The 21,353-nt window shown below is 40.8% G+C and overlaps 1 protein-coding gene across 15 annotated transcripts in view; it reads left to right on the top strand.

Moving 5' to 3' along the window:
• Positions 1 to 21,353, top strand: part of LOC110986867 (ryanodine receptor 2-like) — a 188,975-nt gene that overhangs the window by 69,309 nt on the left and 98,313 nt on the right. For 11 of the 15 annotated variants that reach the window (XM_087131551.1, XM_087131550.1, XM_087131563.1 and 8 more), the window contains exons 34-47: positions 167 to 231; positions 1,946 to 1,966; positions 6,479 to 6,583; positions 9,243 to 9,359; positions 10,372 to 10,490; positions 11,422 to 11,526; positions 11,941 to 11,970; positions 13,867 to 14,605; positions 15,212 to 15,265; positions 17,461 to 17,632; positions 18,304 to 18,390; positions 19,425 to 19,614; positions 20,512 to 20,593; positions 21,067 to 21,188. In XM_087131551.1, the coding sequence (XP_086987677.1) occupies positions 167 to 231; positions 1,946 to 1,966; positions 6,479 to 6,583; positions 9,243 to 9,359; positions 10,372 to 10,490; positions 11,422 to 11,526; positions 11,941 to 11,970; positions 13,867 to 14,605; positions 15,212 to 15,265; positions 17,461 to 17,632; positions 18,304 to 18,390; positions 19,425 to 19,614; positions 20,512 to 20,593; positions 21,067 to 21,188 (2,008 nt within the window). The remainder of the gene's footprint in view (positions 1 to 166; positions 232 to 1,945; positions 1,967 to 6,478; positions 6,584 to 9,242; positions 9,360 to 10,371; positions 10,491 to 11,421; positions 11,527 to 11,940; positions 11,971 to 13,866; positions 14,606 to 15,211; positions 15,266 to 17,460; positions 17,633 to 18,303; positions 18,391 to 19,424; positions 19,615 to 20,511; positions 20,594 to 21,066; positions 21,189 to 21,353) is intronic. The other 4 variants (XM_087131560.1, XM_087131557.1, XM_087131553.1 and 1 more) reach the window with 4 other exon arrangements.

Raw genomic sequence — 21,353 nt, forward strand, 5'->3', positions numbered from 1 at the left:
AGATATTGCAAAGTATGCACTACATGAAAACACTTCTCTTTATGGCAAATATATGTATTTGGGCAGAACCTGTTACTAACAGAAAGCCCATCAGAGTGGTACGCAGTTTAAGAAAAGTCAATTCTGCACAGTCCACTGCTACTTTTTTTCCTTATCCGTTCCGCAGGACCTGAATCAGCTAAAATACTTCACTGTCTGCGGTCTGCAGGAGGGATATGAACCGTTCTGTGTGTAAGTAGCCGATAAACCAATACACAAATCCAGGATAAACAGAATTTCTGAAGCATAGTGATGAGTTGCAGATGTTTGGAACAGAACATACTTGGAGAAGATTTCTTACCAAGCCAATTGTGGCTACATTGTAAGCTTTGAAATACATTTAATTAAAATGTGAAACAACTTCACAGTTGATGGTTTTTCTGTTGGTCTTTAACATTTGTCTTTGCACAAATACTTCAGGATTACTTAGTTGCATGGCGCTGACAGAGTTCATGTTTGATAGATTTTTGTGGTGAAGTTGGAGCTGTTTTTAATTCATTTCCTGAGGATAGCATTGTTGACAACTATCATCTACTTAATCTGAATTGTTTTTTTCTCCTGGCTGTGGTCACATTTGTGGTTGAACAAAAATCATCCTTGGTCTCTTTCGGCGAGCACACTCAAACAAGCAACAAGTAAATCAAAGGACAAACCGACTTCTGAGGCGGTGTGTGAATGTTGTGGCTGCGGCTGGAAATTAACATGTGCATCCATGAAAAACACTGTTTAGTGGCTGTTGCAGCTTGACTTTGACTTTGGAGATGTTCCTGTAGGATGCACAGCGCCCTCAACAATCAGTGTTTAGATCAGAAGCAGGCATTTCAGTGATTAGTCCCCCCTCCCCCCCCAAAAAAATGGTTGCCCCATTCTTTTCCACTCATCAATTTCTGCACCCATATGGAGGGAAAACCTGTGGAGAAGGGTACCACATAATTAAGGCATATTTTGAGGCTGTGTCCAAAATGGCTATGGCTACATGCATGTCTGTTGTCAATGCATTCCTTGATATGGTTTCTGTTAATAACTCCTCATCCACAGGTTCTGTACATTGATTGGCTTAGTGTCAGTCACATGGCATTTTTTTCGTTTTCTTTCGCTGTCTTGCTTTCCACGGCAAAAATATTATTAGCAACGAAAGAACTGTATGTACGACTACCAGCATTGGAGGCAATTACTGGTGTGTGCATTGCGCATCATGCACATTCCGAAACATTAGCACTGCAGCAGAGCTGTTTTCAAACATTTCGTGAAGAGGTAGATTGGAAAAGTGCTCCTAAATTTCCAACAAATTTTTTCAGTTATCATTTCAATCGAGCAGAATCTGCAGGAGGGGAGTTAGAAAACAAACACTGACTTTTTATTTCGTGGTGCAGTAAACCCAAGCTCCCTCAACCTCGCCCAGGAAAAATAGAGTGCTTCAAGGATTACCTTGAGAGGCTAGTTTTGCTACACCACTCAGCACAGAAATTTTGGGCCACACCTGTTAAGCAGGGAATTCATAGTTAATAGATCCATAGTAAATTCATCACCAACCCATAAAATATGCTGACCACTCGTGCAGAATTGTGCACTGTACTACTCAGCAAAGATTATGGGCTTGAGATAAAGCAAAAGTGTGAAATACGGCTGGTGTTTAGATTAGGCATCACCAAGGATTTTGCTTCTCCCCGGAAGAACTGACAATAACATCTCATTGTGCTGTTTTTTTGTTGGGAAACTAAAAAAACGTTCACACTCAACTGGTGTTTATATTAATTCTTGCCATCGGAACATGTGTATTAGAGTATTAACATTTTGCACAGGAACCTTGGAATCCTTAACATTGATTTTAATTTGGAAACCCTCTTTTCTCATGTACCTGTCTTGTCTGACTTCTGTTCTTATGCCCCCCCCCTGGTGTTTCTAGACGGAATGCATTCATCAAAGGGTATGTGTTTACGAGGCAATATCATGCTGTGATCAAACAAATAAAAACAAACAAGACTCTTATATATAATACCAGAAGCAAGATGTACCAGTTAATCCTTGTCATATGTACAGTTTGTTCATAATGCCAAAATTTTATTTATAAAGTGATTCCATTTTTAAACCAAAGTTTTTCTCTGTGCATGCAAACAATTTTTTAATGAATTTGACTATTCATTCAAATTAAAATTCTTCCTTGAGTTCAACAAAAGGTGTATGGCAGGTTTTTATTGATTCTATGAATTTAAATTTCTTGTAAGCCAGAAAAAACTTTGTTGAACTTGTAAGCAAATGAAGAGCTACTTGCAACTCTTGAAATGATCCCAGCTTGAATGTTGCCTTCACAACATTGTCATTAGTTGGAGGCGTAAGATGGTGTTGGTCATCGATACATGCTTGTCATATCACCCAGCATCAGTGGCTTTTTCTTTGTTGGTCATCGTCCTTGCACGTTCTCTGCACATTGTCATGTTCACCTGTGTCCTATCACTATGATTACAACTTGAAAAAAAAAACCTCATGAAGAAAAAGTATCATTTATTCCAAGTCAAACCTTACTTCTGATTGGTGGAAGTTGTTGAGAAGTCATTCATTCCATTTTGGGATATCCCTAAACTCATTTACAGAAATCTGTCACATTCAACTTAAGGTGAACATTAAAGTAATCTTGTGTGGGGTGTCCGAATTTTCCCTGATGTGAGTGAAACTAGATCGTGGCAGTTTTGGAAAGTTGAGCTCTGTCAAGGGTTCTGCGTTCAATTTCATCCATTTTCTCCCATGAATTGAGACCCTATGGCCCAGTGCTGCCTTACTTCTTCCACAGGGACATGTTCCGAAGATTTTTGATCCGTTTCCAGTGGCTTCAGTTATTCTAGAACCTGCATGAACTGGAGGCCAGCAATGAAGCTGGACTTTGGAAAATGGCCTATACTTTGCAAAGGTTGAGCATTGCCCATCATAAGTCCCTGTCACAGGTCCAGTCATAAGTCCTTTCACAAGGCCAGTCTCAAATGACAGGGTGAATAGTGACTGTAAGGAAGTCATAATTCATTAAAGTAGCTTGATTTGATTTGCCACTGGATGGCTACTTGCAGGGACTTGCAATAGACCGCAATGGATGCTGTTCTACATCTCCTAATCAACGGCTTGCAAAAAACAATCCTGAAATCATGTGAATATAAATGCCAGAGATGTAGTATTCCAAGCTGCAGTACAGGGTGTATCAGAAAAAAGTAGATTCTCAGAAAAGCTGCCATAAAAATGACACAGGACCAAGTTTCACAAATCTGTTTGTGCCCGTTGGTGAAAGAAGCAGTTCTGCTTTGATTGATGCCAGTTTCATGGTTTGCATTTCATGCTTTAATGAGCACAGGAAGTTTGAATTTTGGAAAATTAAAGTCTTGCGCACTGGTGTATGAGGGTTAAAATTCATCGAGAAATGTATGCGATGTTAATCCCTTTCTGCTTGGTAATGATACACCCAGAAATGAGATTGTTTTGGTGTCGATTGTTGGGAATTAAAGGGTTAAATATTTTTTCAAATTTTTGTGAGCAAGGAAAACTACTTTCTAAACTTTTTATTCAATTAGGCAGATCACATTTTAAAGACTTTTATTGTCCATAATTGAAACTTCCGCTGTTCATGGAAGTGTGAAATGTAAACCACAAAACTGGCATCAATCAAAGCAGAGCTAGCCCCTTCGCCAGTGGGTACAACCAGACTTTTGAAACTTGGTCCACTGTCATTTTTATGTTTATTTTTCTGAGAGTCTGCTTTTTTCGGATACACCCTCTAGACCTGTGTAACACTGTCTTGCCAGTGTTAAGTCAAACATGGGTGAAATGAATGCTGTTACACATTTGTGAAAGGATTGCCCCGCTCAAATCAAGGCACACGGTCACGCTAGTCTTAAGTCTCACAAGTAATACAGGTCAATGAACAACTCTGTAGGGGATTCCTTTACATAGACATGAATCAAATTTTTTTTTGATTGGGCACAAATTCCTAGGTTGTGTTTTAGATGGAATGGTCTTTTAATTTCACCAGTTCATCACGTCTCCTTGCTTACGTCATCACTGTGTGTGTGTATCTTTGTGTCATACCATTCTACAGGCATGTCCGCACACTCTGTCACGGAATGCGTCACTGTGTTATTCAGTCACCGTCCGTGTAGAGCCTGACCGTGCGTCCATCGTGGATGTCCTATTAAGTGTACTCACTCCAAATTCTTTATCAACCTCAAAGCTGTAGTTTGAAGGAAGTTATTGTAATTTAAGCCTGACCTCTCTTCATTCATGCTTGCTGTTCTGTGCTGGAATGTCTATGCAGTATCTTCAAGTGTATAATCCCCTCAGCAAAACTGTTCATTTGCTTAGTCAGATGTCCGACGCAGGACAGCGTGTCATCCTAAGGAATATAAGCTTTCACCTACACTGTGAGAGTCAGCCAAAATTCTTGGAGCTACCAAATTGAAACCAAAGCTTGGCAAATGTATGCTCCAAGCAGACTTTTTTCAAAAATAAGTTACAAGCAATTCACAGCATTTTTGAAGGATGCTAGTAACCTGTTTTCTTGCTAATCAAATATTTTCCATGCTAAGCCAATTCTCCAAATTTACAAACTCTTTGAAATTAGTCCGTGCCAATTCTGATCCACGTTTATGTAAGTGGATGAGAAGCCACTGAAGTCTTTTGCCTTGTCCCTGGAGAGTAGGCCACAGAGTTAACTGGAAATTGAACCATATCGGGACAGGCACCAGTTTCTTAGGTTTACACCTTAGTGATTCTTTCCTTTGGTAAGTCTTTGCTTTATAGGCCACAAATAAGCAGTTGACTCTGCATGGGATGTGTCTTGGTTCGTGCATAAACATCAGATTAATCTAACTCTATGTCATTGATCATCATATTAAGAAATTGTGTGTTTTTCTGGCTGTTTCTGACTTTTACCAGAGTTCAGACTAGCATTAAATCTTCAACTGTTCTTGCACAAAGCCTATAAACCATTGCGTGAGAGTTGATAGACGAGGTCAATTCCCTTTGAATACTCCTGATTATATGTCAAACATCTTCATCTCTGACATGTGTGGAACTTTAATATTTTCAGAGTGATTCTTTCAAGGCCCCTCTTCCATTGCAAATGCTGAGCCAGATTGAGATACAAATGACAATATAAGCATTTGTAATAAAGCCTGACAAAAGTGAACAACCTGTGCCTAATTACTGCCAAATCAGCACCAGGGACAGCGTTCACCAGGTTTAGCACTATGCAACAGTCCACGGAGCTGCTGTATCCTGTGATGACTCGTGGGGCACATGACCCCACGACCTTTGTACCCTTTAGGTCATTGCCGGTTTCCCTCATTTGCATTGTGTTTTGGCTATGGTCTCCTTAAAGTGATTCCTCTCTCTCAACATTCCATCTCCTAAAACTCAACTGATGAAAAATAAATTCAAATGACGTACTTTCATTTTCTTGCAATCAGTAACCGTGCACATTTTTCACTGCATTTTTCATGCATGCCATGATAGAGATGTTACCATCAGACGAATTCCTCCATGTAGATGCTCATCTTGTATTAGCATTCACCAGTATTGAATTTGTTTACAGTTTTTTCATTTCTGAGGTCACATGACAGCACTCCGTAGTGTTGATTGTGCTAATGTGGCATGCAATCCAGTGTGTTCAACATCATCGTGGAGCAATGTTGTTATGTAGTTATTCATGCCAGTAGATAACAATTTACTGATTTCCTTATTTGTTCAGCACAATAGCAGCAAAAAGGAAAAAAGACACTAAAAGGGAGACATTCTTTAAATCCTCATCTGAAAGGATTTAAGGATGTAACCTATAACCTCTAATCTTATGATGCATGCATGAGCTTTACACAGTCTTTGTACATCAATGCTAGTTGCGTTGTTGATGTAAATACCCAAGAGGAAATTTCAGACAGACACAAGTATTTTGTCTCCACTAATACATGAAAACCACACATGTGTTATATTTCAGTTGCTGCATAGGGACTCGCCAAAGTCCCTACAATCCATTCCAGACTTTCCTTACCCTAAAATCTCCCCACAAAAAAAGCTGAGAGGTTTGAGGTTTGCGCATACATGTACCTCAAATAACTCAAAACGGGCAAACTCTTTCTGTCTTCGTTGATTAAACTGCAGAGGCCTTCTTTTCTCAGTGGCATTTTGATTAAAAGCTCCAAAGCGACCCCCCCAAAAGAAAGCAGGAAACTTTTGCCTTTTTGTAAAAATATATTTAACTTTGGGTAAATTATTGGCTCAAATCTTGGTTATGTTCACCTGCCTGATAAAAGTATGTTCTGCGGATTTTCTATCCAAATGATTCAGTTGGAGTAAATAAAGTAAGCTTTTTGAATAAATCCTCTATACATGTGTGTTTTGTAATGGTACAAATTTATCTAACCACCCTGTAATGAAAAACCCTCCCCGGTATTGATTTCGACAGAAACATGAAGAAGACCATGCCACTGTGGTACACCAAGCATCAGCCAGTGTTCAAGTCCATCCACCAGGATCACCCTGATCTAGAGGTGACCAGGGTTCCGGCTGGGTGAGTGCAGGAAATGACCTTTGACGTGAGCAGAGCACCATAGCTGACTGGATCAGTTAAATAAGTTTAATTGAGGCAACGAATTTGGTCAGGGAACTGTGAGCGAAATGGATTTGACCTAGTCTGTTGAGTTTGACCGGATTTGGTCAAATTACAGCCTCAGTATGTTGCCAGATTCGGAATTTGAGAATGGCTTGTCCATAAAGTAACAAAAAGGTCTCTGTATTTAGTTTATTCACTAAAGCCACACCTTTAAGTATTTAACATTCCTTTTCCTGTTATACCCAGCAAGAAATGAGACCGAGGGTACCCCCCCAACATGTCCAATCCCTATACACATTCCAGACTATTGTTACTTAACACATCCCCCCAAGATGTCTGAAAGGAATTCCCCGGATTCCTGCAAGACAATGACCAACACAAAGCAGGGGGGGGTTCTCTCCGTCTCATACCTTGCTGCATATGTTTCCTGTGGGGTGCTGGGCTGAGGTGATTGTTGCAAGTCATAACAGTAGTTTGCCAAGCTGTTGGCATGCTCTTTGTAATAGCACATTCTTTCTGGGGGGTCTTGGGCCATGATCATTGTTGTAAATAACAATAAATTCCAGTAGAATGGGCCATTCTCAGCAATCCACTGCTTCAGTGCACCTGGAGTTAGAATGTGTTTATAGTATTGAATGAGCATTTTGAAGAGCTCTCTGCCTGGGGACACTTCTCCTTCAGTTGATGGTGGTCCTTTATTTTGTATCATGGAGTTTTGCTTCCAGGAGATTGCTCTGGCCTGTTGTTTAAAGTTGTCGCCATCAGTCAGCTGTATTCCTCCCCATTCACATGCAATTCTGGTGTGCAGCAGTTATGTAAATCTCAGACTGTACTGTGGGGCCATTATGTTTGTAATATGCCTCTACAACTTACTTGGCTGTGGCTTGATATCACCCGTGGAAGCTGCATGCCAGCGCTGGCGGCCATTTTCTGTATCAGTGTATATTACTACCCGTCATGGTTTAATAATTCAGATGTGGCTTACGGCATGACCTGAGTTGGATTACTGATGCACAGTAGACCATGATTTTAGCTTCTGTCCATTAACCACTTCGTGCCGGGGCAATTTTCAACGTTGAGGATGCTGGGCCGGCATGACTATCATTTTTTCCGTTTTCAAAATCCTTCAACAATTCATCATTCCATTTAACAGTCGTTTATAGCCACACGGAGTAATCTTTAGGCACTGCTCTAAGTTGACAGGTGACCTTCATTGATGCCCGAATATTTCAGCCAGGCCTGCAGCCTTGTAAACAGAGCCCAGATTGTGCGGTGTTATACAACTGTCTTTTGTTCACGAACCTGGCTCAGTGCACTGCTGACCTCTTTTCTATAGGGGCCAGATTAGCATGCAGCGGTGCTGTGTGGCTCATCGCTGTGGTGGTGGAGAGCTTTTGTCCCCGGTGGTAATCCGCTTGCTCTAAATACCCCAAACCCTGGTATACGGTTTCAAAATAATGCTGGATTATCACCACTTTTGAGAGTGAAAAATGCCGGTAATGCCCAGCAGCCTGGTCTTTTGTTCGGAGTACGGTCTTTTTTTACAGGGCCCTGTTTCCTTTGTCCGAGTTCGGAGACCCCGGCCACACATATAAACCATACGGCTCCGATTTCGGAGTCCCCGGCTGGTAGTGGTTAAGACACATAAAAACAGCAGCAATATCATTTTCCAAATATCTCAGTAATGAGGGGCAGTGAAAACATGACACCTAGCACTGAATGCTTCCCTTGGTGTTAAGAAGGTAATGGTGTTTTCAAATTGGACAAAATTGAACGGATTTTGAAATGAATTTGGTTGACATCTGGCCACTTTGTGCTGCACATGAGTATGGGCCCAGGGTACAGAGGCAGTGCAGTACCTGGGCCCAATATTTCGGTCTGTATGTTTTTGGCATTAGATAAACTATATTATCTGGAGAATTAAGATTATTTCCTTTGGTCTTTTTCCCCGATACTAACATTTGCTTTTGCCCAGTGTAAAGTATTTTGTTGAGTTTGCGTTCTTTCCTGATGGGTGGGCGTGGCCCTCATAGGGGGGTCTTCATTACAGTAATTTAATTTTTAGACAATGGGGGTGCTAATCATCCTTTACTATAAGGATACAACTGATTCATGGTTGAGCTGAAAAGGCACCCTGCTCATATGATATCCCAGGCCAGGAATTGAACCTGGGTCACAGGTGTTAGAAGCTAGCACGTTACATTCCAGCCACCGGTACCATCCAGATAACAGCAACTCTAAAGTTCTGAGTGACTTAAATGCTCATCATGAGGCAAACTCTTGCATAACTTTGAGGACATGTATATGAACCAGCCCAGCAAAAATAGTAACAAATTAATAGAGCCTATTTTGAGCAAAAGGGATTTAAAAGAATCATGTTTGTTATACATCAATAGGAAACTTCAAGATTTTCAACCTCATTATGACCATTTTCATTTCATTGGTGAACTGAGTGGCAAATCAAAACAGAACCCAGTTTATATTTTTTAATGCAAACTGAAATAAAATTGTTGAAAAAAATTCATTTTAGGGGTTCTGTTTGCTCATATTCGTAAATTTTTCTTTTTGGGGGAAGAAATGGGAAAATGAAGTAGCTGTTCTTTGTTCCCCTATCCAGCATTGAGGGACCTCCTTGTCTACGAGTCTCCCACAAGCACTTTGGCTCCGTTGAGAATCAGCCATATGAGTACTTCCGTCTGAGAATGCCTGTTGAGTGCCGAGACTTCCCCACAGGGTGGGTATCCACCAGTGTGATATTTAATTTTAAAGCCCACTGCACACCTGACCAATTTGCCTGGGTTCACCAGGACCAAAAGGCCATCTTAAGCACAGACCAGAGGGAAGTGCACTAAAACATTGGACCAATCTGACCCTATCTGCTCTGAGTGGGAATGAGAGAGAGCATGTTTTGCAGAGCAGCTATGGTCCCTTGTTGAGAGCTGCCACGTAGGTGTGTAGGTTCCTGAGTGTCTGGCTGGGACACACCGAGTGCACACTACCAATTTCTACTTGAATGGTCTTCACCAGTGCCCCCGGCCAGGCACATGAACCCAGTTGAACATGCACTTCATCTTAGGGCAGGTGCCAGGGACTGGATGGAGTCATTATTTATTTTTTTAATGTTTTTTGTCCAACGTGATTTTACCGTATCTGATGTCATGTTGTGGCATGTGATGTTTATGACAACTAGTCTGATTCACAAAGAAAGTCACATGGAAACCAAACATACAGCTATGGGATTGGTTTGCATGTGACTTATTATTAAGTGGTCAATTATAAAACAGAAATGGGTGTACGTGGGTAATGCAGTGGTCTACCACGACACGTAAAAGCTAACTGTTGATAAGGTGGTCCAGAAACCGGTCAAATTGGAAAAGTACACTGTGTGTGTGTCCGCTCCGAGCAAACAAAAGAAGACTTTTTTTTTTGGTACTCACCGCATTGGCGCATCATGAGGCGCCCAAGTATATGCGCGTTTGATGCGGAGCACACGTAACTACTTTATTGCGGCATGTGTGGTCTTTGGGTACACCCAGAATGCATGCAAGAACCCACTTCAATTCACTTGTGAACTGAATCTGCTTGCCCTGAAATAGACATTCAGTTACCAAAAGCTCGGCAGTCACATATTCCAGAGCACTGATTTTATATTATATTCTAGTCAATATTCTGATCACGGTGCTATGCAGCCCTTCCATATTTCTCTGAATAAGATGCATGTTCCTTTTCTGCCATTTTCATTTCAGAGGAGAGATAGCTGTGTCCATCCCTGTCCCGGTCCTGAGGGACAGACGAGGCTGGTCCAGTCAGCAGAGCGCCAGCCTGGATCTGAGCGAAACAGACTCCAATGAAGGCAGCCGGAAAGGTAGACACGGGCATTTCATGCTCAGATTGCGTTGCCGTGAGAGTCTCTGCTATGAATGCAGTTTCAATTAGGCATTGAGACCCAATATTGAGAGGGGCTCAACAAGATTATTTGAAGCTTAATACTTATTGGGTCTTAGTTGCTTTTCGACTTTATAAAATTCTTCATCCACAGACCATCAGAAATGACTATCTGGGTTGAATTTGATCCTCGCTGAAGGGTCAAAATAGCTGTCTAGTGGTAAAATTAGAAAAAGTAACATCTTGGTCAGCTTTTTACTGCAGTCCTTCTGAGTACTTCAGTACTTTTAAAATTTGGTATCAGTATAGGACCCCTTGTTGTTCGCCTCGTTGACATAATTACTCTAGTTAGAGTGTGTCACCTGATCAGCATAAAGTTAGCGTCTGGACACCCATTTGGCAGCCATGAACCTGATCAGCATATAGACACCTGATTAAAATACTAAGGGACTTAATAAGCTAATCAGAACTTTGAGACTCAAGGACATACACCTGTAGTTCACTTTCTGCATTAGTAGTGTTAGGAGTTTTGCAGAATGGTTGTGCATGGTTCTTTGTTTTGGCTTTGATGGTAGAAAATCTGCCGTCCTGTATCTGGCATGAAACTTCCCCCACCCAAGAAAAAAAAACCATCAAAAAATTTGCTTGATCAATCAGTAAAATTTGATGCCAGTTAAAGTGCAGTCGACTAGCCACAATGTTTGGTAGAACCTAACCTGTCTTTAGCTCCCCTTTCAGATGGCGCTGAAGAAGACATAGCTTATTTTTTGAATGTTGTAGTTTCAAGTCTGTTTTTCTTGTTAACGATAATTGTTACCAATGTCTTATTTTTCAAATGCTGTGCCTCTTAACCTGTTTTTCCTTACCTGTATGTGGCTTGCCCCATTTTTCTAACATGGTGTTCTTTGCAGTGACTAATGGCTACCCTAGCAGTGCTGTAGAGAGTGACTCTGATTTTGACAGCATCTCCACCCCGCATCAAAGTAGACGTGACCGACGGAAGGGACTCATGAAAAGTAAATTCTTTTTTTTGTTCCAGTTTTAAAGGGTTCCCCTGAGAAACATTCTTTGAAAAAATCATATTCACAATCTGATACATGAAGGCATGACTTTTCATGGATAGCATAAATCATCTCATCCTTGTTGTCCAAAGAATGCTTCACGTTTGTGGAATGATTGATTGTTTTGCTATTCACTGTTTAAAACCCTGTGGAATCATTTGAAACTACCTGAAAGTGGACCAACCAATTCTTAAAGAATTTGTGCAGTAAAGTCAGATGTAAAACAACAATGAGATTGCTATGTGCTCAGGCAGTGAGAGCAGTGAAGGTTTACAGGAATAATTTAGTCTGTGAATAAATTTAACATAAAAGGCTTCATCCTTTTTAGCAGGATTTAAAACAAAGTTTTTTTATGACTTGCATTTCCAGTGCCAGAGGTTGTAGAGGTAGTGCTGGAAGGTAACATCCATAATTACCGTTGAATTTTCAGTTCTCTGTTTCTTGGAACCTCTTCAAGTAATTTCTGGTCTGCTTTAAAATTTACCTCCTCGTTCATTCAGGGTTGTCTCTAACTCTTCCAAAGCTAACCCTTCTCACAAGTGGCTATGATTAACATGAACTGGTTGTGCAAAATGGCAGGGGTGAGATTTGTCAGGAAGTTTTTCTGATGTCAGGATTTTCATCAGGATTTTGAAAGCTGGAAAATCCCGACTTTGCCATGTATTCTGCAAGAAGAGCCTCCACTACTCTGGGGCCCTCAAACCTTCTTGGGGTTATTCCACCAATCTCACCCCTGTATGGTCAGACTTCTGCATTTTGCATGAATACACATGTACTTCATTGATTTTCTTTGTGAAGTTAACATGGCCTTAAATGGCCCGTTACTTCCTTGATTGATTTTTTTTTCGTTGATGGGTTTGTTCTTTGTGGAATTTAAATGTATTCTTCTCATCCGGTTTCGACACAAGTTCATGATAAATACGTGTATCAATTTTCCTGTACTCTCTTGCTTACAAACAGTGCACTTGAGGATGGACACAATGTGGGACACTTCACTGTGGTGAAGCAGCATGGGAGATGATTTGATTTTTGTGGGAAACATTTGTTGTCATTTTGGTCAATATCTAGCGATTTCGTTTCTACCCACCTGCACCAATCACAACTGACATCAACACAAAACTCAGCAAAAGTCATCTGCAGCACATCTGCAAATATTTGCATAATTTAATCAGAACAAAACAAAACATTCTTTTTCCGATTTTGTGTTTCAATTTTTAGCATTGTGGCTTTGGTGATATTCCATTTTAGAATACTGATGTAGCTTTGCAAGTAGCCATATAAAAGCTGGACAAAAAGTCAGGTTTCAGTAGGTTGATGCACAAATATGGATGTGCCAAGCAGGCTTCCATTTTGCACAGCAAGTTAGTCGTCTAGTAATTTGATATAGCCACATGTACGTTCCCAGGCTGAGGACACAAAATCGTAAGCATACAATGTAGCTTTCTTGGTCTGATGAGTGGACCAGTGCATCCATAAAAATGCTGCGGCAAACCTTTGGAGTTTTGAATGACAAATGAAATTGTGAGGTGCTCAATCAAAATGAGAGATAAGACCAATCTGCTTTTTTTTTGTGTTGTTCATGTGCTGTATTTTGTTATAAATTTTTTTGTGTTTGTTTTTTTGATATTTCACACCAAAAAGGCCATGGATTCAGTTATCTGTTGTTACTACATGTAAGCCCACATTTGAATTGCACAGCATTCAAAAGTATTTCAGATGCAAAGCGTTGGGCTGTTGCAAGTTCAAACAGCACATTCTAGGAACATGAGTAACTTAGAGAAATGGCTGCTTAGGGTGAAAGCTTCTACTCCTGAGTCTGTTAACTTCTTTCTTCAAACATGCAGAAATTTCACTGCAGAATCAAACTAACATCTGCTGACCCTAAAACTGGTTTGATTCCCAGTCTTTACTGTCATTGAATAGTACAGCCTTAGTACTTTGACTTTGTAAACTTCAGGTTATGGGGTTTGTTGTGTGTCGGATTTTTAATTGGGTTACATTTTTAATTGGGTTACATTACAGCATTAGTACTTTGACTTTGTAAACTTAGGTTAAGGGGTTTGTTGTGTGTCTGATTTTTAATTGGGTTACATTTGATTTAAATCTTGTTTTGCATTAAAACAGTAAAAATGAACAGTTTTAGCAATCAAATTTGTACTTTTTACATCCACGAAATGCTTATTTTAAGCATCTTTTTAGTTTTTCTATACTGAGTCACATGTGAAATAAAGAGTTAATGTCATTTTGATCAGACATGTAGTTGTTGCTTGTAACTCTTCTTGTGTTGCTTTTCAGAACACAGAGCTGTTGACATGGATACCATGGACTCTGATTCCACCCTCCGCACTGCCAACGGCACCCTGAATGGCACTCACAAGGAGAAGCGCAAGGGTCCTAGCCTACCCCTGGGCAGGAAGATCCCCATGGTCCGTTCCCCATCCACAGAGAGCCCCACAGGCCCTCCCTCTGAGGTCAGCACTGACGTCACACCATCGCCTTCAAAATCCAAGCGTGGCAAGTTTGTCAAGAGTGCCAGCATGGACACCTCACGGGCACTGGACGGTAGCTCCCAGAACCAGGCACGGTACACAAACACCGAGGTGGATGGTCGGCGCAGCCCCGGTGCTGAGGTCATGCGTAAGGGCAAGAGATTGAAGACGCCGGATGCCTCACCACCGGGGACCCTCACCCATGAATACACGGGGCTGAGTCCCCACAGTGACAACACCAGCTCTGTTGGGTCAGAGGGTCATACACGGCCCAAGTTGTCCAAGCTGTCCTCCATGGGCTCCAGCTTCGAGATGTTCAAGTCTGTCGACATCATGTCCGACATCAGCGAGGTGGACTCCATCGATGTTGCCATGGCAACCAAGTACTACTATGCGGTGCGCATCTTCCCCGGCCAAGACCCGTCTGAGATCCATGTGGGCTGGGTTACCCCAGAGTATCACCACCACAGCCCGACCTTTGATCCTGCTAAGACCAGGAGTGTCAAGGTGAACCTGATGAATGACAATGGCGGTGTGCAGGAAAGGTGAGTCTATCTGGATATGTCCCAGAATCCTTTGGTGTTTGTTTGATGGAAGTCTGTTTTTTTCTGTTGGTGTTTGGATGTGACTAACTACTGTCGAAATGTTGGCAATGTTGTGTGTTTTAATAATGAAGACCTTCCACACCAACTAAACTTTAACATGTTTTCAAGTATTCTTTCTCACTCATTTCAGTGTTGTCAGAGTTTTGTGGTGACTTAAAATCTGAGAGTCTCTGTTTACCCTGGAGCATTTTGAGCTCTTATTTTGAGATCTGAACACTGACATTTTAAACAGGCTTTTTGGTTGCATTTTTTGTGCACCCTTGGCATTGGGGCTTATTCACAATTATAAGCACTCCGAAATTTTTAAGTTACCACTTAAACAAAAGAAACTAAGATACATGTACACCCCAGCAGAAAATTCCAATCAGCTCAAATCTTTGAACCCTTGTTAGCTATGCATGTTTTTTCCCACTTAACCAGCATTCATTTTCAAATTACTCATAAAAACTGCATCATCTGAGGTTTCCCTGAGGAAAAGGGCATGGTTTGACTAATTGTGAAAAAGCCCCATTGTTTATTCATGCCAGTTCATTTCTTACTAACTAGGAACGTTGTGCACCGCACGATGCGTGACAGTGAAAGGGGGCGTGGCCCAAAGAGGTGAGATGTGAAATGAACGAGGTATTGGCAAATCTAGGATGGAGGATTGTAGACCATTAAGCATCTGCTATGTTGTTTTTATTGTTCGCCTATTGAAATATGGATCTAGGAAAGAACATAAAAAGATCATTCCTTAACTGTTCTGCATTGAGTCTGCATACATTGTATATCAATTCAAACTTTAGTTGAGGCATTTTGTGAAAAAAAGGTAAAATTCAAAGTTTAATTTGTACTCATTATCATGGAACAGTAGCAAGCCTTCATTTGGTTGGTACTTTTCGCCATTGTTAGTATTACCCATCAGATGTGTATTGCACAGAGCAATTTCTCGTATTCTGTTTTGTAGTTTGTTTTAGCAACAACCCATTTTCATATTTTGTACTTGCCGTTAATACACTCCTCTGTGCTCTGTTTTACGCATTAGCTCGGCCTCGTAGAAGAACTTACACATTGATAGGTTGTGCACATTAACATTTTGGTGCAACGTTGGTGGACTAACTCTTAACATTAGCATCCCCTTTTGCATTTCTACAGAAGATAATGACCAAAAAAATAATAAGCTGGTACACCTCTTAGCAGTCAATCCAATTTCTTTGGTGCAATATGACTGTTACCTCTCACTCGACGCAGCACTGTTAATAATACCACTGATGCTAACTCACTGGCTATGATTTTTAAATGTATCCCTTCCCTCTCACACCAGCAGTTTAGAGTTGTTATGGTATATTTTGCTTTCCTGAAGCAGTGTTTTATGTTTGCAAATGCGTACCGGTACATGAAGCAAAGATGTACAGTAAAAAAAGGCAGGCTAGACTGAATATTTAAGTTTGTATAAACTTGTGTCTTAAAAATTATATTTGTAACGTAATCAGGATGTTTTTAGAGCAATCACAGATGTAATTTATACTCTGTGAAAAATTTCTAACAAACTGTGTAAAGTTCGCTTGGTTTTTTTTTTAGCAAAGAATTTGAAAAGGTTGTGATAAATAAATTGTTTGTACATGTAGTCACCAGTTGAGCCATTTTGGATGTTCATGATGTTGGTACTTTTCGAGTTGCACCTGTCCTTTTTTACAATTCCAAAGTTGTGGAATTGAAGACAAACAATTTTTGCTTTTACAAAATAATGCAGACGGACCTAGTGCAACATCTAAAGCAACCTTTCAGTAACCATGGAGGAAGGACACAGAAGGAGTTGTAACTCAGGCACTTCAAAGCGTCCAATGATGGTCGCGGCCGAGTCTGACGAATAATAGAAAACATTCCAAAAATGCCTTATTACTGCCTGCATCTTAGCTGGACAAGTGGGGCCAGTAATACCCTGGCAACACTTGTAGTTTTTTGCTTGCAATTAAATACAAACTATCGATGTGACCAGCAAATAGAGTGAGAAAAAATCCTGATATTATCATCATAAATAAACTTTTAAAATTTTGACACACTTTTTCATTATCCATGCAAAGTTTGTAATTCTAGTCTCCTCCGTCCAATACACATCAGTGCCAAAGACTTGGAATGAATTTGGCTAAGACTGGCCAACAAAATGTTCACTACTTCTGGAAAGCTTAGTTCATTAGCAACAAAATGTGCTATTTCATCATAAGGAGTGATCGTACAATCTCATAAAATACGCCTTTGTACAAATGCCACCAAAAAAATGATTCAAACAAAACACAAAATCTTACAAACAACTTCGCTATTTACTCCTAAAAGAAGTCCAGAAGAAAGCGTTTGATAAGGGCAACAACTGCACATGAACACTTCGGGTATACAACCTCATAAAAGCAACTGCGCAAACACTACATTTGATGATGTTGTTGGTTCATATCAAGCACCAACGATGGCATGAATATTCAACTTCCTATACAGCAGTACACAACGTTTTAGGGTGCAGATCACCAACGAAAAATTGTGGCGACGATCATGGGGTACAAAGGGAGCTTATGGTTGCAAAACAGCTGGTGGGTAGAAGGCGTGCGCTGCGCTCAGGCTATGGACATACCGGACATGCCAGAAAGTGGTAATCGGCCAGATGTTATAGCCCGGGCAGTTCAAACTCCTTCTGTGTCCTTCCTCCATGCAGTAACTAAGCTATTGACATTTTTGGAGAAAGACGACCAAAGTTTCAGTTTATCTCAGGAATTTCGGCTAATACTGGAATAATCTGTTTTTTTTCAAACTAATCTGTATTTTAGCACCAAACACAATGACTGCTTCATGATCTGCGTTGGTGACTTCTTGGACATGTTGACTAGCCCTGAGGGCCGGAGAGTAACCACTGGCCTGGTCATTGGCTGTGTGGTGGACACTGCGAGTGGAGAGTTAACCTTCTCCATCAATAATAGAGAAATACATACCAGATACTTGGTGAGTTGTGGTCGTCTCCATATAGCGTCAACATCTGTCGCGCAGAATGTTGAAATGGACCTGTACTGTCCATAGTTGTAGGTTAAATCTTCACAAGTGTGGTCACAAATGACAGAGTAATGACAATCACAAGGGATGCTTTGGTACAGTTAATTTAAATAGCTTAATGCATGACCCAAGACTAGAAGGCGCACAATGGACTTGAGGTGGACTTGAGAGGGCATGCAGGAAAATTTGATGGTAGTGTGAGTGATAAGATTAATTATGACTTGCTAGGAATAATGATAGACTTGTTCGGACCTGTTGGGGACGTGGCGGACCTTTGAGTGTGAGGACTTCAGGACGTCTGGTAGGCTTGACCACAGCACTGCCTTTCTGATGGTTGCATTGCCTTTTAAAAAAATGTTTAACATGTAGTAGGAGTGCTTTCCATTATGCAGGGGTACCATTTGTTGCAAATCAAATGAACTGCACATATTTTGTAAAAAAAATGGGAACAACTCTGGAAAACAAATATTTCGATTTTCACAAGTGTCCTAGTAAACTTGCCCAAATAGTAAATGGCTACATGTACTCCACAACTACAGTGATCTGATAATGGCACAGTGACATAGAAGAAGTTAATTATGAGCCATGTTGATGACCACATGGACACTGTTTGCATCATTTAGGTCCAACCATGCACCAAACTCTTCCCGGCTGTGTTTGCCCGTCCAACCAGCAAGGAGATGTTGCAGTTTGAACTGGGAAGATCAAAGGTCAGAAAGGTCATTTCTTATTAGTTCAAAGTGAAATTTCAGAATTTTTTTCCAAGATGTATTTTGCGTTGGGGAGATCTCCCCAACGCAAAATACATCTTGAAATTGTTCGCAGTACCCGCTGCTACACCCGACTTGGACCGGCCAGCCGACCACAGCAAGCTCAGTGGTCGAGTGGTTAAGACGTCTGCACTAGTAAGCAGGAGGTCGTGGGTTCGAGTCCCACCCGAGTAAGCTTGTGAATTTTTTTGCAAGCTCTCGGCCAAGCACTGAGCATACAGTGTTTATCAATATATACGTTGGGTAAGGGCAAAACCCGTTATAGAAATAGAAATTTAAGAAAGTTTTCGCTGAGAATGTCAGTGAAACTCCCAGTGAAGATTTGTGCAACTTTTGTGGCTGGCACCGTCTTCTTTTCACGTTCTTTGTCATTGAGGTTGTTTTTAACTGGTAATTTAATTTTTTGAGGTAGCCTTAACCTCAATGCAGTAGTTACGCAGCAATATGCAATTCAGATCCAGAAGTTGTTAAAAAGGGTAGTTAAAGTCAACAAAGAGACCAATGCCCTTGAGCAATAACCTGAAATTTTCAGTTTTATGTGATGTTATCTCTAGAAAGAAAATGTGACATTTTTTCTAGCAACATCTTGCTGGAGATTGAGCAGACAAGAGTGGTTAGGAGCCCAATCTACATGTACCCCCAAATATCTGCCCTTGAAATGTTGACAGGATTAAGTGTCACAGTAGCACAAGGTTTTTCTAAATTTGCCGCCAATTCATTCCACAGATCCTAGCATTATATGTCTACGAATTAAACCCATTTTTTTGCAAGATGTACGTTGTGTTTGGAAGGGGTCGAGGGGTAAAATGCCTGCACTAGTAAGCAGGAGGTCACGGGTTAGAGTCCCCACTTAGTAAGCTTGTAAGGTTTTGAAAAGTTTGCGGACAACACAGGGTATTCTGCATTTATAAATATGCATTGGTGAAGGGTAAACACCCAGTGTGAATCCCAGTTTTGTTTGATTTACTTTTCAGAATTGCCTTCCCATCTCCGCTGCCTGGTTCAAGAGCGATTCCCACAATCCTGTGCCTCAGTGCCCTAGCCGGGTCACTGTACAGGTCATGCAGCCTTGCGTCTGGTCCCGGGCCCCACACAAGACGCTGGACATTTTGACCCGCAAGCACTCCGACAGTGCAGGATGGATCATGGCATGTAAGACACCAGGTAAGATAACTAGTGTCCACCATAAGCTTCGTGCAAGAACTTTTGATAATGCTGTGTGGCCTAGCCGTATCCAATTATTATGGCTGTGGCTGTGGCAACACATGCCTATGAAAGCCATGGGTGAGAAGCAGCAGCCTCTTGCCATAGGTTTTATTCACAAGATGGCCATTTTTAGGTCATACTCCCCAAATCCACTTTACTCACGGAACACTCTCAAATTGGAAAGAGCCCAGCTATTTTGCTGTAATTACATAAAGCCTCTCTTTAAGAATAACAAAAACCTCACTTTGAAATACGTGTGTCATTGGACAATAAAAGTGGCATGAGTGTTTAACCTAAAATCGAATTACCCATCGGAGCACAAGGAGGGTAAGCTAACATTTAGCCCTATTGCATCATCTTCGATCCCACAGATATTAAGTGTTAAGAAAACATGTGGAGGGATTTCCTAGCTTCTGAGTAAAGACGGCCAACTTGTGAAGAAGGCCAATTGGCCTGTTTGGTACTCCCAGCCACAGGGAGCTTTACTAGGGAAGCACACACTTAGTTTGTACACCAATGAAAAGGAAATTACATATACATGGGTAATTTGCAGTGAGAGTATGTATTTTAAAACAGTACCGTTTCCAAGAGAGGCCCTTAATCACATGACATCACATTTGAGAAAAATTTACAAGGCCCGTTTGAGGTTTTTGTCTGTCAGCTATGAAGATTTTGCAAATTAATTTACTACTGTTCTGTCAGATTTTTCCCAAGTAAAAGATTCCCTTGATGTTTGATAAATTGGCCCTTGCATTACTTTAGTTGTCACTTATACCCTTCTGTTTCAAGATGGAGGAAAAGTTGCGGAATGAATTGGCCGATACCAATGCCCTATTTCTTTGTTTTGTATTTCAGTGTCCTGGTTAGCAGTTCACATTCCAGAGGAGAACAGGTGTATGGACATTTTGGAGCTGATAGAAAACCCAGGCTTGTTGAAGTAAGCACTGCAACAAAAATTGAGGGAATTTGTTTGACTAAAATTGTGCACAAACTTTCAACACCCATATGCATATTTTTCCCATTTGAAAAAGGATTTTAGTAATGTGTTTTGATTTGTATGAGTCTGAGTTGAAAGAATCTGCTCCAAATCACAGCAGAGAAGCAGCGTATTTTGGCAAGATTTGGCTAATGTCTTTGGAAATCAAATTTGGCTTCCTGCTGATAAAGCAAGTGCACATTGTTGTGGACTCGTCTCTGCTTTCAGCCTCTTTCAGTCTCAGGTGACGCCAATTGTCATTGTTTGTCCCCTGATGCACTAATTAGTGACTTGGCTCTCTATTTACGCATGATTTGATTTGTACAGACTTTTTGACTGAATTGTGATGGACTTGACTTTATTTATTTACAATTAGAGATTGTAAAAGACTGACTGGTTAGGGTTCAAACTGTTCATTTTGTTGTTTCACTCAGGTTTCACGGCCATACTTTGAAGTTGTACAGTGCTGTGTGTTCCCATGGTAACCATCACGTGGCTCATGCTCTCTGTAGTCACGTCAACGAAGACCAGCTGACCTACTGCATACAGTGTGAATGTAAGTTGTGACTCGTGCTAACTGTAAAAATAAAATCAAGGAAACACTATGAACTGCACATTTTGTTTCTGTGTTGTTAGGGCACAGTTCACCAATGGCAAAATAAGATAAAGTCAAGGATAAATTCTTGAAATAATTGACATTACTCAATAATGGTTTGAGCAG

This window comes from Acanthaster planci, unplaced genomic scaffold (genome assembly GCF_054643075.1).
Source record: "Acanthaster planci isolate LZ-2023a unplaced genomic scaffold, COTS_SCS Contig2, whole genome shotgun sequence".
Classification (NCBI taxonomy): domain Eukaryota; kingdom Metazoa; phylum Echinodermata; class Asteroidea; order Valvatida; family Acanthasteridae; genus Acanthaster; species Acanthaster planci.